Source organism: Microtus ochrogaster, linkage group LG2, assembly GCF_000317375.1.
Source record: "Microtus ochrogaster isolate Prairie Vole_2 linkage group LG2, MicOch1.0, whole genome shotgun sequence".
Classification (NCBI taxonomy): domain Eukaryota; kingdom Metazoa; phylum Chordata; class Mammalia; order Rodentia; family Cricetidae; genus Microtus; species Microtus ochrogaster.
Window position 1 is genome coordinate 33447381 of NC_022028.1, and position 17382 is coordinate 33464762.

The 17382-nt window shown below is 52.1% G+C and overlaps 1 protein-coding gene across 1 annotated transcript in view; it reads right to left on the reverse strand.

Annotated features, from left to right (window-relative positions):
- Cdh23 (cadherin related 23) overlaps positions 1-17382 on the reverse strand; it is a 362011-nt gene that overhangs the window by 308147 nt on the left and 36482 nt on the right. Inside the window, exons 2-3 of the mRNA XM_005360071.2 lie at positions 16966-17037; positions 12557-12634 (exon numbers count right to left, since the gene is read on the reverse strand). Of these exons, the coding sequence (XP_005360128.1) occupies positions 12557-12634; positions 16966-17032 (145 nt within the window). The 5' untranslated portion in view covers positions 17033-17037. The remainder of the gene's footprint in view (positions 1-12556; positions 12635-16965; positions 17038-17382) is intronic.

The window sequence follows — 17382 nt, forward strand, 5'->3', positions numbered from 1 at the left end:
AGGCACAGAAAGGAGTGTGGGTCATGGAAGGGACCTAGACTACCACAGATGGCAGGAGGCTGGTTTCATCCCAGCACCACGCCCCTGAGGTCTCTGATGTCGCTGTCTCGCTGTGAGGAGCCCTACCACCTGTACCATGCTTCTGTGTCTGCAGGCCACTTATCCTCTTTCCCCACACACCCCGTCCTCAGAAAATCCATCTAGCCAAAGTCTGTGGCAGGCTGGATGAGTGGGTTCTTAGGCTGGAACAGATGCTGAAATCACTGCATCAGCCCCACTATGGGCCATGCCCATTTCTGGTCACACTGGGCAGGGAAGGGAGCCATGTATGATTTCCTGCTCTGGGCCCTGCCTCAAAGAAGTCACAACTTTCTCAACAGTTTCCTAAAATGCAGTGGGCTGTGGGGGTTCAGGAGCTGTGGTTGATTGCAAAATGTAGTCAGGTGACCCTGATTAAGTTGGCCTGTTCCCCTGCCCTCAGACCACTATGTGTCATCTCCCTGACAGTGCCCCAAGTCCCTGCGTGTCCGAATCCTGTTCTTCCAGGGAATTCACCAACTTGCAGAGGTGGCGTCGTCAGCAATGAGGTGGACTACCCACGGTAGACAGTATCAGAAAACACCAATGCACCTGCAGCCTCTGGCCTGCTCCCTCTGTGGCAGCCAGAGGCCAGAGGTGACCACTGCTCCATCTCACATTTGGGACAGCATAGGTGAGAAGCGGAGCTGAGAGGAGTAGGGTGGGGCACCCATCACACTGTAAGGAGACTAGAAGCAGCTTGCTGGCCCAGGTTGGACAAGCAGAATACACAGGCCTCATTGGTTCTGCCTCCCAGAGACCACAAGAGACAGATGTTCCCTCTCTGTCAGGCCTGAGTTATCCACAGCGCAGTTTCTCCCAAGAGCTCCCAGAGGCATGGCAGAGTAGTCCTAGTGCCAAACAACCCCACCTCCCCATCTCATTCAACGGCACCACACACGTTGAATTACCTGGCCAAGGGCTAACTCAGTTGTCAAAGGAGATTGACTTCACCACTGCACATGGTCCAGCAGTTCAAAAGCCCGGGATGGCAGCCCAGGCAGTACTGTGACACGAGGCATGCCTCTATCTACCAATGGCAGAGGGGACCAAGACTGGAGGTCCTTGGCCCCTCTGTCTACTGTGGCATGAAGGTGAATGAGGAAGAGGCCATAGCAGGGGGCAGGATGAGCACCCTGCTCAGAGAAAGCTGGGGCCTCCTTTATGCCCACTCTAACCTCTTCCAAAGACCGCAGGTAACCGGCCACCTAGGGAGAGCTGGACTGTGTCTAGCTAGGGCACTCACTGACGTGTGTCATTGACAAGTGCTCTAGCCTCAGTTTCCTCATCTGTACCATAGGCTCCATAGCCACCTCTTCCACAGGGTGCTATGTGGACAGAGTAGGCAAGGCAAGGTGAAGGTTCTCAGCACAAAGTCTAGACATTCCTGGGAGGGAGGAGGGAGGTGACATCGGTCCCCAGGAGGGGCAGGCCACAAGAACTGGACATCACCAAGGTCAGCAGAGCAGATTCCAGGCTGGGCCTCTGTGGGCTTACACAGCTATCCTCTGAAGAGGGCCTCTGGGGAAGCGGGAACTGTGGAGCGAACTGCAGACGGTAGGAGTCTCAGATGAGGCAGGCCGAGCTGGGGGTGAATCTCACTGCTGGAGGAGACACAAAACTGTCACCCCACTGCAACAGACACAGGATGACAGGGAGTTGTTTCAGGGGGACTTTCCTGCTCTTGCCAGGAGCCTCAGGCAGTGGAAACGTCCCTTTTAGGAATGATGCATGAAGTCAAACCAGAGGGCTCTGGGCTCAGCTATGATCCCTACCAGCAGTTGTGAATCGCCATTTGGAGAAGAACTGACCAACAATAAAGATGGCAGTAATAATGGCTGTTATTCTTGCTCCATACAGGTCCTCCCTATGCACCAAAGCCTTGCAGATACCTAGGAGATGCAGTGAAATCATGACCCACGTTCTCTAATGGAGTAAACTGAGTCAGAGAGAAGTAAAGATCTGGTGGCACAGTCCATATTTGCTGAAGATGAGCTGAGGAGGAGGGGGGCTTTGAAGACAGATTTCTCACTTAAAACAGCACCCGCTCCACACAGCGATTTCATTTCCAAAGCTGTATCTTAAGTTGCGGAACTTTCCAAGCAAGTGAGATCCTTCCCATTTTCAGATAGGGAAACTGAGGCTCAGAGGAGGTAAGGAGCTTGTTTGTGGTCACACAGTTAACAAGCAACAGAGCTGAGATTTGAATCCAGGACCCAAGCCTCCACTTCTGGATCTCGGGATGTAGAGCTCAGGTCTGGAAGGAGAGGAGGGCAAAGGCACCAGATAAAGAGTTTGGGGACAGTTTTCCCAGACACTGGCCTGTTTCTGGCCAAGGGCTGACTGTCAGGCACGTGTCCCTGGAGGCTCATAAAGCACCGTAGGGATGAGAACAGTGATGACAGGTTCAAAGTCGCCTCTGCCTGCCTGGGTCTCGGCCGCCAGCTGGAGGGTTTCAGCGCCTGTAAATTATACCTCCGCCAGTTCCCTAGAGCCCTCTGCTCTAGTGTTCCAGGCCCTCTGCAAGCTCAGCATTCTCACCAATAGCCGAGCTCATCTCCAGCTCTCATTCCCAAAGAGAGACCCAAGGGCCTGTAGCCTAACGAACCTCCTCTTCCCTGGGCCATTACACACGACTCCAAGGGGTGTGGCCAACCAGGATGCTCATCTTCCATGGGTCCGAAGGCCTGATGGCCCAGGAATCAGAAGTCCCTAAGTTCACACTGCTGCATAGACAGAGCCAGAGCCCAGGGTCTGTGCAAGGCTCTTCCCACAGGGAGTGGCCCTACACTTGCTCAACCACTGAGCCTCATTCCAGGGTGATGGGCTCAGAGAGGATCCTACCAATCCTGCGGGGGAGCAGAGAGGAAAGTAGAAGCCCAGCTCTGGCAATTATCTGAGGGGCTGTGGGCACCTAGCAGGTTTCCACATCTGTTAGAGAAAACACAATAGCACGGGCGCCTGTCACTCTTGGTGAGGTCATACAGGCCACCTAGCTATGAGACCCAATCACCATAGTAGCCTCTCTCTCTCTCTCTCTCTCTCTCTCTCTCTCTCTCTCTCTCTCTCTCAATCACAACAGCTCAAACTCCCATCTAACACCCAACTGGCCCTCTGGTGACTGACCTGTCTGCTCACCTTCTGCAGTACCCCTCCTGTGGCTTCAGCTGACCACAAGCAAATCCTCATTGCCATCTCCCCTGAGACACTTTCTCTGACCCTCAGTCCCTGGATAAATTCCCCCCTTCTCAGGGCATTAGCATCACTCTGAAGCTCATGGCTCCCTGGAGTGAGCTGGTCACTTATTATGGGGTGGGTGAACATCCATCCTCTGAGCCAGGGATTCTTAAAAGCCAAGACTTGCGCAGAATCTGAGACGGGTAGTTTAAGTGCACAGGGCTGGGACTCCGGCCACACCGGGGTCAAGTCCAACTCCATCCTGCACACGTCATGTGACCTTGCGTATGTTAACTTCTCTGAGCCTCTGCCTCTTCATCTACATAACGGGGTATGAGTCTGATACTCGACGCTTGCTATACAAAGCCGGTGGAGCGGTATATTTCGAGACAAAGCCATGTGTAATAAGAGATAGCTACCACTTCCCCAGTCATCTGTGATCTGCGTCCCTTGCCCCCACCCCCCAGCACAGCCTGGCACAGGTGCTGAGTGTGTGCCATTCACAGCCTGCCCACACAACAGGTGGCCATCCTCGTTATCATTAGTATTATTACGGTGGCATCCTAAACACCTGCCCCTTCCCTTCTCCCACCCCTCCCCATGGGCAGTGCACAGCCGTGGTGGCCCCCAGCTCCAGGTGTGCTGGTCTAGAGCCTGCTAGGAGTAGCTGCACCCTCCAGGTCCCTGTGAGGCCAATGATCTTGTCTCACACCTCTGTGGGAGTTCTGGGCTACCCTGGGGAAGAGAAAGGTCACAGGAGTGGCAGCCCTTCTCTCGGGTTCTACTGCTCACTCCCACCTCCCAGAACGAAGAGGGACATCCTCCAAGGGGTCAAAAGACCCCAGGCCCAGAGGTCTTGGGTTTCAAGATCTGGTCACCTGTACAGACAGGACAGACTTCCTTCTTCCCTTACTGCCAACCACAAGAGGGTGTGGGAGACCCCAACTGCCTCTGCTCAGTCACTCAGCCCCCAGGGCAGAGAAGCAATGGTTTTGGAGCCCTATTTTGAGAACTACAAGTCCCAAGCCACACTGATTCTGCAGCCCAGGACGTTGCTGCTCCCCCAGACCTGGTCCTCTCTACACTGTCAGGGCAGACCACAGCCACCAGTGACTCCCAGGCACCTGGGGCGAGCTCTCTCCTCGCTTGCTCCTCTCTGCATTGCTAAAAAATGACTGAGCAGAACAGTGATTTCCAAACTGCCCTAAGGAGGTCCTAATAAGGATCAACCTATGGCCCAGGGCTATGAAAGCAGCCCAACGTGAAACTGCAAATGTACAAAATGCATTATAAGATTTATTTTTGTGATTTCTTTTCTTGTTTGTAACTCAGTTACGTTGTTCTTGAATGAGAACCTTGAAGATGACAGTGAGGAACCTCTGTTGGGAGTTCACTGTGGCCTCTGGGCCTGGGTTAGAGTAGATACACAGTACAGGCTGGTAGTACCACTCTCTCTGTCCCTGACCTGAACTTGCGTCAAAGCCCATTATTCTTCCTTAGCACTAACACATGTTAGAATAGGTGCTTTCTCTCCCTTTCTGTCTGTTGCCCCCTGACCAGCTCACTCCTTTGAGACAGGGATATGGAGCTTGCAACAGCACCCAAAAAATGTAAAATATTCAAGGGAAAGTCTGGTGTGTGTGTGTGTGTGTGTGTGTGTGTGTGTGTGTGTGTGTGTGTGTGTGTACAGATATCCAAGGCTCCCGGGCAAGAGTCAATTTGCCCAAATATTACCACAGCTAAAACACGAATTTAAGATAAATCATATTGCCTGCAGGAAAAGAGGGAATTTTCGTTTACTGGGCAAGCTGGTAAAAATGTAAACACACTTAATCGTTAACAGCATCATCGCAATGTTCTGTCCCTGTTTTCCATAATTGTATCATATTTGTGCAAGACGTTAATGGCAAGAGAAACTGGATGATGGGGACTCTCGGAACTTTTCCGGCAGCTTTCCTCCACACTTAACATAATGGCAAGATAAAGTTTAAAAAAAAAAAGCCAGGCATGGTGGTATATGCCTTTAATCCCAGCACTTGGGAGATAGAAGCACACAGAGCTCTGTGAGTTCAAGGCTAGCCTGGCCTACATAGTGAGTTGCAGGCTAGCCATAGCTATATAGTGAGTCCTTGTCTAAATAAATAAATAAATAAATAAATAAATAAATAAAATTATAGCTCATAGCCTAAGGTGGTGTTCCCATCACTGGGAAGATGGTCCACTGATGATAACAACATGGTCTTGGGGGTTATCCCAAGACCACAAACCAATGCAATATACAGTGGTCCTCAGTAGCCAGACATGGTGGCTCAAATCTGTAAGCCTAGCCCGGAGGGGTTACTATAAGCTCAAGACCAGCCTGAGTTTATGTCAATATAGAACCCCAAATTAATAAATAAAGAATAAAATAAAACATTCCTGTCTCTCTATGTGGTCTAGTGCCCACTGCTATTTCGGCTCTGCCCCCCCCCCCACAGCATTGGCTTGGCCAACTGTATGGGCTGCCTGGGCCAAGAGTGATGAAATAGCTCACTGTGATGGTTATGCCCACTTAGACAGATTGTCCCCCTCACCCCCAGACTAGGTCCGGGGCTGCAGTCAATTTTGAGAGGCCTGGAGCCTTCCTGTGACATGGACAGTCATGGCGTCTTCCTGGACGGTGCCCACAAAGATCCTCACACGTAACGGTTCAGGCCTCACTTTCTCCATCTGTAAAGTGGGACCGTGTCGACTGAAGCAGTGATTACAGAACTGTCCCTCTAAGGGCTCCTGGGTTCCCAGTGGTCCTTTTGAGGAGTCCTCGGGCAGGGTGAGGGTGAATTTAAGAAATCCAGGCTCTTGGCCCCCAAGACAGGTGAGGCCCAACCTTCATGTCAGCAAGGGTTCTGACCTCTCCCTCCATCCTGCCCACCCTAGTCTCTTAACTGCTGTCATTCACAGGGTCACTGCCCTGTGCTAACTGCCGGCAGCAAGGCTGGAGCCACATACAGCACATGCCCCTCAGACCGTCAGGACCCGGCAGCCCCTCACATCTGTCTACCCTGCCGCTCCAGCAGTTTGCTTAGCCGTCCTCACTGTGAGAGTCCACAGCCCCACGAAGGCCTGCGTCAGTCCTCAGGAACTGTCCGGGGCAGCAAAAAGAAATAATGGTCTCCCTGTGGCTGCCCTCCCTCTCCTGAGAGATGTTTGTCTGCCCCTTTAAAGAGCCACAGGAAGGCGGCCCAGCAAGAAGGGAGAGCCCCTTCACACTACTGGGGTTGAATCTAGTCCTAAAGGCCCAAACTTGTCCCAGAATGCTCTCTCGCTGCAGAAGCTCCTTCTCCACTGTCCTGTGTCCCAGCTCATATTCTGGTCCCTCCATCCCAGCCAGCCGTGCCATCACCCCCTCCTCTCCCACCACTCCCTGGGAGATGTCAAGAGTGGCAGGCAGGCATAAGCTCCTCCATGTGTAAGACCGCTGCAGCGGGGCCTGCCCACCTGAAAATTGCTTTCCCCAGGTCCAGACGAAACAGCTGGGCATTGATGGAGTTTGCAGAAAAATTAATCAGTGCCAACTGTCAGCAGTGCCAGGCGCTGCCTGGGTCCGCTCCATCCTAATGCCTCCCGAGCTCCCACCTTAATGGCTCCTGACAAGACTAATTTCCTCGTGCAGGTGATTAGCGTAGGCATTATCACCTTCGCTGTGACTCAAGACACTTTGGGGGTGCTGAGGGGCTGCCTGGGAAAGTCAGCTCCCTGTGAATCCACCCCGGTGACAAATGGAGGGATGGGGAGCCAAGGGAAAAGAGCTGGCCAGATGCTCAACAGTCATCCATTCACCCATTCATCCATTCTTCCCATCACCGGCACCCCCGGCCCACTCTGAGCGGGGCTCCGCACTTGGGGAAAGGCAGCTGCAAAGCGGAGATAACGAGACATCTTGGGGGGGCTTATGGCGAATCCATGAGGGGTCACACAGCTAAAGTGCTTAGCAAGAGTCCGCAGGAGGCCAGGAGTCAATATGCCGCAGCAAATGCCACCGCTCCACAATCTCATACCATACCTAAATACTAAAATGATCATTAATCGTCATGCTGATATTAATAAAATTAATATGTAAACACTAACAACCCTGTGGGGAGCTACACACAAAGAGTGGGGACAAAAGCCCCGAGGTGCTGAACAGAGCCAAATAACAAAGCTGACAGGCATGAGAGAGGGGAGGCCGCAGTTCTCTGGGACTGGTGGCCTGGGCAGTGAGCAGGGATTCACCAGGCTGGGAAAGAAACCAGCACTGGAGGAACAGCCTCTACGAAAGCTTAGCAATAGGGTAGGTTATGCAGTTCTGGGTTCCAAGCAGTTGGCTATGGCCAAAGAGCAGGTATCTGTGGGGAGAGGGAAGTAGGTGGTGGCAGACACTTTTACTCCTTCCTTGGGAAGCTTTGGGCTGTGGGCACTTACAGGCTGGAGATAATCACACAGTTCAGGGCCTGAGCTCTGAAGGTAGCAGACAATACAAGTGGCTCTACTCCCTCTAGACCCCACCAGGAGCTGGGTAGGTTGGGTCTTTCCAAGCCTAGCTGGGTCCCTCCCTGGGCTAGCCATGCTCTATGTCCCAAGGGTTTCCGGCAAATATGCTACATGCAGCGCCAGCAGGCAGCTGGGATGATAAAAATCGCCATCTTTACATGATGTGGGTCAGACCATTCAAACGCACAGGCACGTTTAGCGTCTGTGCCATCTGGGGGAAGACTCTCCTGGGCCCACTCTCCAAACCACTATCTCCACGATCACTGACACACACTGTCAGGGAAGCAATGCCTGATGCTCTGTGAGGAAGCCAGTCACAGCCTCAGCCTTAGAAGATCCTCACACCGACTTGAAGACACAGATATTCCTAAGACATTCCAAGTTCCAGACATATGTCAGGCCCAGGGCAAGGGTATGGAGACATGGATTTAGCACTGTCCACCTGGAAGCATCCATAATCCAAGACAGGAGAGAAATAAACAGCCATGCTTGTCGCCGAGAGGGTAACCAGGCATAAGAGAAAGCCTGCTACACTGCCTGGAGGGACCCAGAAAGGAGACCGAGAATGTACCATAAGTCATGGGAACGTAGATGTGAAAAGAGACGCAAGAGCTGAGTCCCAGGTCCTCCAAGGTGGAGAGGTGGAGCTGATGCTTAGGGACCAACAGAGATGGAGGAAAGAAGCCTGTGAAGATGGGAGAGGATTCCCGCAGACCAAGAGTTAGCCATGGATTCAGCAGCATAGAGAGAGGGTGAGGGTGATCTTTATGTTGTTCCTTGATCAGGGGTCCTGATCGATAGCCCAAGCTGTCCTTGAATTCACAATCCTCCTGTCTCAGTTTCCCAAGTACTGGGGCGGTGAGCCTACCCCACCAGACTTGGCTTATTGCTGATCTTAGCGCCATCCATATGGGTACCTAGGGGATAGACTTTTAAGGCAAGCTGGAGTCAGCAACCATCTCACGCTTCAGGTACCTGATGTCTGTTGATGGCCCATAGCCGGTCCCAGGTATACTTGATGGTCACTGACCTGACCAAAAATGGAGCCATAGATCTGTTCTGGCCCCCAGTCACTCTGCCCAGGCCCTGATCCCTGAGACTGATGTTCACATCTACAGCAGGACCCATACAGACAGGGGCCCTGCCATGGGAAATGGGGCTGTGTGGACAAGCCAGAGCAAGGCTGATCTACTTAATGACTTCATTTGGCTCCTGTCTTCTCTGGCTAGGAGATGGTCTTCAAAAAGACAATCAGGCAGAGGGAACGGGAGCCCGGAATGGCAGAGATAGCAACAACACGTGGCTTCCACACTCTGCCCTCCCATCCCCTCCCCTGCCACATGCCACTCGGAAATTGAGGGCAAAGGATGAAACACTGGGCAGGTAGCAGGCCAATCTCTAACCCTGGGGAGATCATTACCAGAAACTACACAACAAAAGAGCCCTTTGTGGAGCCCTTCCTCAGATACCCTAAAGGGGGGCTGGTTTTGTTTTCTAATGAACTGATACATAAAACCACTTAGGGCACTGCTTGAGACTTAGTACGTGTGGCTGTTAAAAGAACAACTTCTACCTACATCACTTGCATTCCATTATCGTTGTGGGTTTGTTTGTTTGTTCTTGTTTTATTTTGCTTTGGTTTGTTTGAAGGCTTCAGCAGATAGAATTAGACCAGTGGGTAAGAGTTCTGGGGAAGCAGGTTTTGTATCATTATTAAGAAGGAAATTTTGTTCCCGAATTTTTCCATGGAGGAACCTTGTAGGATCGCAAGCCCCGTCCCCAGGGGTCCAAGTCAAAGCCACATAGCATAACCCAGAAGCAGACAGCCCAGCTGCCCCCAGCTCTGGCAGTGGGAGAGCTGACGCTCAACCTGGTTTGGGCTCTGGCATTGTCCTGCATGCCAGAGCCATGTTCTCCGTGTGTTTAGCAGTCACTTGCAGGCCTCTGGTTGGCAGGAAGCCTCAGTGACCACTGCTGGGCCATACAGAGTTTTGCCTCTAGGGATATGACATTCTAGGTGTGAAAGCGTAGCTTTGGGGTTAGTGATGTTTAAAGTAAGTTCATTTCCCATCAGGCCCATGAGGGGGATAGTCCATCACCCATTTCAGACTGGCGTACAGATTGACAGAGGAGGCAGTTGTAAGCGGTCAGACATCAAAGTCAAGTCCCTAAGGTGTTTCCCTTTCCACATAGAAAGCAAGGGCCAGGCCCCTGTATGCATGCCTGCCACATCCATGGAATGCCACACCTACCCTGTGAATAGCTCAGGCCATATGAGCGCCAAAATTCCACAAGAGACTCAGGCATTATCATAGACCCTAGAAACAGGCACAGCCAGAACACATTCCATTAGACCCAACTTTCCAATATCTTCTCAATCTCTCCTCACTGAAATAGAAATAGAGAACCAGAGGACAGTGAATTTGTGTCCAAGGTCACAGAACTAAGGACCAAAATCTTGGCTTCTGATTTCTAGGTGAAGGCCCTGTTGTCCAGATCCTTAAACAAAAGAAAGGGGGAAGTTAAAAAGTCGCTGGTACCCTTCCTAAGAGGGAACATCAGAGCTGTCCCTAAGCTCCCCAGAGCCAGGATTGATACCACAGCACTAGACAGCCATTCCTGCGGTGGCTGCCAAGAGTAGCCTTCAAGGGGCTCCAGTGCTTGGGAGGGACTCCCAGGAGCCAATCAATGCTGGCATTTGCAGAAGACAAGCCAGGGCTGCAGCCAAAGGTAACAGGAACGGGGCCCGCTGGACGGCTCCTGACGGACCTGCAGCCTAGGACTCCTTACCATCAGTGCCCACTCTGTCTACACTCATCCTCCTTGCACAGTGGGCATGCCAAACGACCATGGCCCCGCAGAGTGACAAGGCAGAACGCAGCCAGCCCTGCTCCCTCAGGAGATCCCTCTGCCTTTCTCAGCCGGCACCAGAATCAGTTCGTAGCTGGTCACCCCTCAGCTTCTGCTGTCAGCTGTGTCAATGCATACCCTCCGCCACAGAGGACTGCCCACTGTGGGCGAGGTGACAGGAGCAGGTTCAAAAGCCAGCCATGCAAACAGTAGGTGAAGGCAAGGGATGGACCCCCCTCGCACTTCGGCCCCACCTCCTCTCATCACCCTAGGGACCACACCAGACATTCGCTCAGTCCCGGTCACCCAGGGCCCTGATTTCTTCAATCTGCCTGATACCCCTCTGTGGCCGTAGCATTCAGGGCTGGCATAGGCAATCATCTAGGTATATATCAGACACAAGGAGAAACAGTAAGAATGGAAGGGACCGGAAGTCCTAAGGGTGATCCACACTGCAGGCCACTTGTGTATTTGCTGCCATGTATGTCCCCATGAGGCTCATGCAACTAAGGGCAGCTGTGAACGGGGCTCAACACAAAACCGTAACACTTTCTAAAAGCATTAACAGATTGTTTTTGCCTTTGTTTGTCTGCCTTTGGTTTTGTTTGTGTGATTCAACCACGTGGTTTTGAAGCTTGAACTTTATAGATGAAACGGTTACTTTGCAATGGCAAAGGCTTGGACATGCTGGGACTAGACACACGTTCTAGGGTCCGTACCGTCTTGCTCACACCAGTCTGTGCTGGCTAGTTTTGTGTTGATTTGACACAAGCTACAGTCATCTAAGAGGAGGGAACCTCAGTTAAGAAAATGCCTCTGTAAGATCAGACTGTAGACAACTCTATAGGGCATTTTCTTGATTAATGATTGATGGGGAAGAGCCCAGCCCGTTGTGGGTGGTGCCATCCTTGGACTGGTGCTTCTGGGTTCTATAAGAAAGCAGGCTGAGCAAGCCAGTAAGCAGCACTCCTCCATGACCTCTGCATCAGCTCCTGCCTCCAGGTTCCTGTCCTGTTTGAGTCCCTGTCCTGACTTCCTTTGATGATGATTGTGATGTGGGTTAGTAAGCCAAATAAACACTTTTTTCCCCAGGTTGCTTTGGTCATGGTGTTTGGTCACAGTAATAGTGACCCAGACTAAGACCCAGTCTGTACCAGAACTATATGAGGGACATGCCAAATGAACACACCCTCAAAATATTACAAACACGTGACATATCCAAGGACTACAAACTTCCCCACCAAGCCCTGAGGAGAGCAAGCAACTCCATGGGACCCTCAAGGGACTCGCATATAATATCCCCACACCGTGAAAGGGGGCTAAGCCTTTGGTAGTCATTGGCACAGCTACAGACGAGTACCCACAATCCAATCTCATTTTCTGACAAGCTTCAGGGTTCCTGGAGCTCAGCTGGGGCCTTGGAGCTGTAAGCACAGACGTCAATCTACCGCTGTTAGAGCCATACCAGGAAGTCACACACAACAGACTTGTGATGAAGTAACTGGATCGGGGTCCTGGAGGGGCACGGGATGCTCAAAGTCACCTACAGCTAATGACAAAACCCAGCAAGCTCATTTCAGAAAATTATGTCATCACAGAGAAAGCACAAAGGGCCAGGAAACAAAGACACCTGCTGCCTTCTTCAAGTACCCACAAAGGCTTGAAACAGAACAGAAATGAGCCATTCTACAAGGATGAAACTTGTCCCAGATGGGAAAGCGGTAGTGGGGGCAGTAGTAAGCCACGTTATTTAGAATACCCCTTAGCTCAAATGGGTCGCTAGGAGGGGTAGTGAGGGTCCTGACCCCTCCCTCGGCATCCAAACACAAGGAACATTCCAAGGCAGGCTGGAGGTGATCGCAACCTTCAAGATCCCTTCCACTTATGGAAGGTCCATCACCCTATACTCCCCAAGTTCCCGCCAGCCCAGGTACCAACTCACCCACAGGTGTGTCCTCGCTGATCAGCAGGTAGGTGTCAAAGAAGTGATTGATGAAGAACGGTAGTCGGTTCACCTGGCCTGCAAGTCAGAGGACAAGGGTGTCAGCCTGGTGGCCCCCGCCAGCTTTCTGTATCCTACTGGGTGACACAGAGTGAACGTGGGCCACATCAGCTTCCCAAGATGGGCAGCCCGGTCACAAGTGGCTGCCGGGCACTGGCACTAGCATAAAATGCATACATGACTTTTAAGGTGTTGCCTCCCCACCCAAATCTGTGGATACCATCTTAGCTAACCTCTAATATCGATGACACATTGGAATATAACTTGGAATATCTTAGATGAAGTAAAATATATTATTAAAATGAATTTCACCATTTCTCTTTACTTTTCTAATATGGCTCCTACAAATCCCAAGCTCACACCCGTGGGCTATGGTGGATTTCCACTGGGCAGCATGTCTTGAAGTAGAACTTACGTGGACTCTAAAGGGTCAAGGGCTTGGCTGCTCTTGGTCACCCTGGCATCCACGGCAGGGCCTGGTTTTTAGAAAGCCCTCAGAGCGTGTTTGTTGTGGGAAGAATAACAGGGATGACAGTAGTGGCAGCCACTATCTCTGGAACTGCTTCTCCGTAACAGTCCCTCATATCACCGCAATCCAGTAACAGAAAGCCGGGTGTGAAATGAGGCTGGCCGGAGTATCTCGGTCTACACGGCACCCGGGCATCAAAACGTGCCCTGTTAACCAAGGGGCACTCCGACAGCACCATGTGCCGTGGGGGATGGGAAGAGTCAGGTGACATGTGCTCGGACTGGGGGACTTCACAAAGCCCCTAACAAGCTTCCCCCATGGCTGGCTTCTCCAGTTCTCTGCTTCTTCCTGGGGGCTTCAGTAGGCTGAGGGGACTACTTACCCTGTAGTCACTGAAAATTGGGGGACCAGGTCAGTTTCTGTGGTTCAGTCCCTCCTACAGGGGTTCCTACAGGGAGCTCCAGGGGCCTACAAGGGGCAGGGACAGCTCCCTCACTCTCTTTTCTACTGACCTGGGTACTCTTAAACTCATGCCAGACTCCCAGAGGGTGAGAAGCTGGCATCAGGGAGGGAACTAGGGACATGCAGGAGATTGGGCATCTCTTTCTCCTCCTGCTTAGACAGCCAGACTATGATTGTTTCTGGCCTCACTCTTCCTGGCCAGCACTGCTGGTTTTTCCATTTCACTTCCTAAATTTCAAGCTTCACCTCATTTCTATGTCTCTTCTCCCAGGAAGCCCTCCCTGAACCATCCTAGATGTGCCCATGCACCTGCGCATTGTGACCCTCCCAGATTCATCCCAGATGTGCACATGCACCTGTGCATTGTGACCCTCCCAGATTCATCCCAGATGTGCACATGCACCTGCGCATTGTGACCCTCCCTGAACCACCTCAGATGTGCACACGCACCTGCGCATTGTGACCCACCCTGAATCATCCCAGATGTGCACACGCACCTGCACGTGTGTCCCTCCCTGAACCATCCCAGATGTGCTCATGCACCTGCACATGTGTGTCCCTCCCTGAAACACCCCAGATGTGCACAGGCACCTGCACATGTGTGCCCACGGTCACATAGACACCTCAGATGTGCACATGCACCTGCACATGTGTGTCCACGGTCACATAGACACCTCAGATGTTCATATGCACCTGCACATGTGTGTCCAGGCTCACATAGACACCTCAGATGTTCATATGCACCTGCACATGTGTGTCCTTGCTCACATAGACACCTCAGATGTGTACACATGCCTAAACCCATGTGTCTGTGCTCACAGCAGCAGTCTCGGGAAACGTTGGTAAAATGGCACCTCATCTTCTTTGAAACCTCCTTGTCCTACATCTAGGCACAAGGCTTCCCGTGCCTCAGTTTACTTGTGTGCAAAATGGCAATAATAACAGGGCTTACTTCACAGCTAACCTGGGGATTCAATGAGATTACATACACAAGGTGCCCAGTGCTAAGCCTAACACGCAGCAAGCTTTAATAAGTGGTAGCTATCATTAACCCTGGCATGAATAAGAGTGCTGTCCAGAGGGGAAGGACTCTGAGGCCTGCTACAGGCCTTGGGGGGTTGACATAAGGAAGAAGAGGGCCCTGGGCACCCCAAGAATGCAATAGTGGGCTAGGATTGTGGGTGGAAAATCAGTGACAAGGGAAACCTTGTCTGCAGCAGCTTGATTTATTTCTAAATTTTCTTTCATAGACCTCCTGGCATTCAGGGATGCCATGTCTAAGATTCCTCATACCTAGCACCCAGGCGCTAGGCTGGAGGAGGATTAGAGAAGGCTCACTGGGGCCTTTGTCCAGTCAGAGAGCAGAGGGGCCTATGGGGTCTATGGGGACAAGGATGGGGAAGGGGCAGGAGGCTGTAGCAAAGAAATGACAGACTGAGAGGGTATAACATTGTTGAGGGCCTATCTCACCTCTGCCTCCTAGGGATAGACAAACAGTTCATTCTGGGGAGCCAGGTCCCCAACAGGGAAGGGCCATGTGACAGTCTGGAAACCAGAGAAGGGCTAGCAAAGGAAGATGAGTGGCAAGGGAAATGGGAAGCCCCACATTCTTCAGCACCAACCCCCCAGGGTCAATACCAGCCACCCGCCACACTAAAAGGAGCAACTTCGGCCACTTAGCAAGCGTAGATGTGGTCAGCAAAGCTAGCCAGCACCCAGGCAGATCACCTATGCTTTGCCATAGAATTTGCTGGGTGACCTCAGGCCACTTGCTGTGCTTCTCTGTTTTCTGTGCCCCGTGAGAGAGAGATAGCACTACTAACAACAGGGTAAGCGTCGAGCAAGCATTCATCCAGTACCCGATGTACCAGTCAGAGGACTTGATGTTTATATTGATTCACAGGATCGACCTATGCTGCCCCTGAACTATAGACAAGGAAAAGTGCCGTCTAGGGAGGTTCAGAAGCCTTCCTAAAAGAAGGGAGACCAGGGGCAGAGAGCAAAATCTGCGTGCAGAACACCTGGACGGTCTTTGAAAGCTCAAGGGAGACAGTCATCTCCCTGAGCAAGCTGGGACAAACCTGCTATACAGTTACACGTGTGGCTTTTAACAGGCAGACCTTTAGTGAAGCAGAGTAGCTCAAGAAAGTTCCACAGAGGCAGAGACAAGGGTTCTGAGTCCGGCATGGGTCAGACCAGGAGGGGTGGTCATCTGATTAAAAATAAACAAACTAACAAGCAAACAAACTCAGGTTGGATGACCTTGGGCCATCCACAGCCTCTCCTCCGTAAGAGGTCCTGAGACAAGTCCTCTCTGTCTCTAAGAGTCTGTGAGACTGGAATGAAGTCCCAAGCTGTTTGGATGGGCGTGAGCTCCCCACGGCTGGGGGCATTCAAGTAGGAAATGGGGAGGAGGAGAGGAAACGATGCTAGCGAAACTCCACCAAGCGTGAGGCAGCACTCTGCCCTCCAGAGCCCCACAGCTCCCCGGAGGGAAGCAGCCGAGAGGGGCCCCGTGGGAATGTGTTTGCCTGTGTCGCCAGGCACGTGGTGCCCATAGCTGTTCTCTGAGGACACCCTGGCCCTGGGAGACACTGTGCATGGCATGCCTGTGGTACTGGCCTTCCTTCAGTGCAGCTTCCCTGTTCCTTACTATCTGCTGCCCAGAGGCAAGGACAAGGTGCCCAGGTCTTCTTGGTAGGCACCAGTGGCGCTAGGAGGGGAGATTCCTAAAAGAAGGACCGTTCTGGGCTATCACATACGTGTGCTCAGGCCACCCACAGAAATTCTGACCACCCACTCCCCACCCGTGTCCAGGATGCCTTCTCCCTTCCCCCCTCCCCTTCCTCTAGGCAAAATAAACAGCTTTCCCTGCTAGCCAGGTGGTAACTACCTGCAGCCCAGTGACTCTTTTCCCTCTGAGGAACTTCTCTAGGGCCAGGGACGTCCCTATGAGCACAGCCTGCACAGCTCGCTGTGTATTAACCCTTCACATCCTTCTCCTACTGGACTGAGCCCCCTGCATGTGAACTGATGCCTCTGCTCCCTAGAGGTGGCATGCTATGCACACAACATCACCCAGCTGGGACACTGAACAGACCTGTGACCCCTTTCCACAGCCCAGGAGAAGGACAGTTCATGGTCACAGATCATGGAATCTAAGAACTTCTCAAGGCTCCTCCATGGCTTCCTGGGACCCAGGCTCTGGGGACAGCCAGTATTTTCAGCCCTCTGCAAACTGCAGGAGGCCACCCGAGGCCTAGAGAGGGACATATGTCTTCAGTCACGTGGCAAAAATGGTCTCTGGGGCCCGAAAGCTTTAAAGTCAGGCTACTGGTCTGAGCAACCTCCAGTGCAGCCTCCCCAATGCTGGCTGGTATTAGCAGAGAGACTTACAGAGAAGGTAAGAGGGACTTACCCCAGGATCCAGACACCAACATGAGAAGCCAGAGCACAGCACAGGAAGTAGGAATGGGGCACCTCATGGCTCCTGGGAATACAAACAAGGAAAAGAAAGAGGGTGTGAGATGCAAACTTCTGGAACTCCAGAATCCCATTTCTGAGAGAAAAGCCTGGGATGGGAACAGGGAGCAGCTCCCATGAGAAGACAGTCGGGGCCACCCACTCTCAGCCTAGTCCAGGTCTGAGTATATCAAGTGGTCCGAGAGTCCTTGGGCTTTTCCAAGATGGATGTGACAGGTAAAACTCATGGCAGACACAAAGGACGTGCTGGGGACACACTCAAGGTTCAGGGTATCAAAGGACAGGCTGCCACCTCTGCCCTCTGAACGCATATCCTGCAGAACAGCAGAACACTTGGGAATGGGGTCGAGTG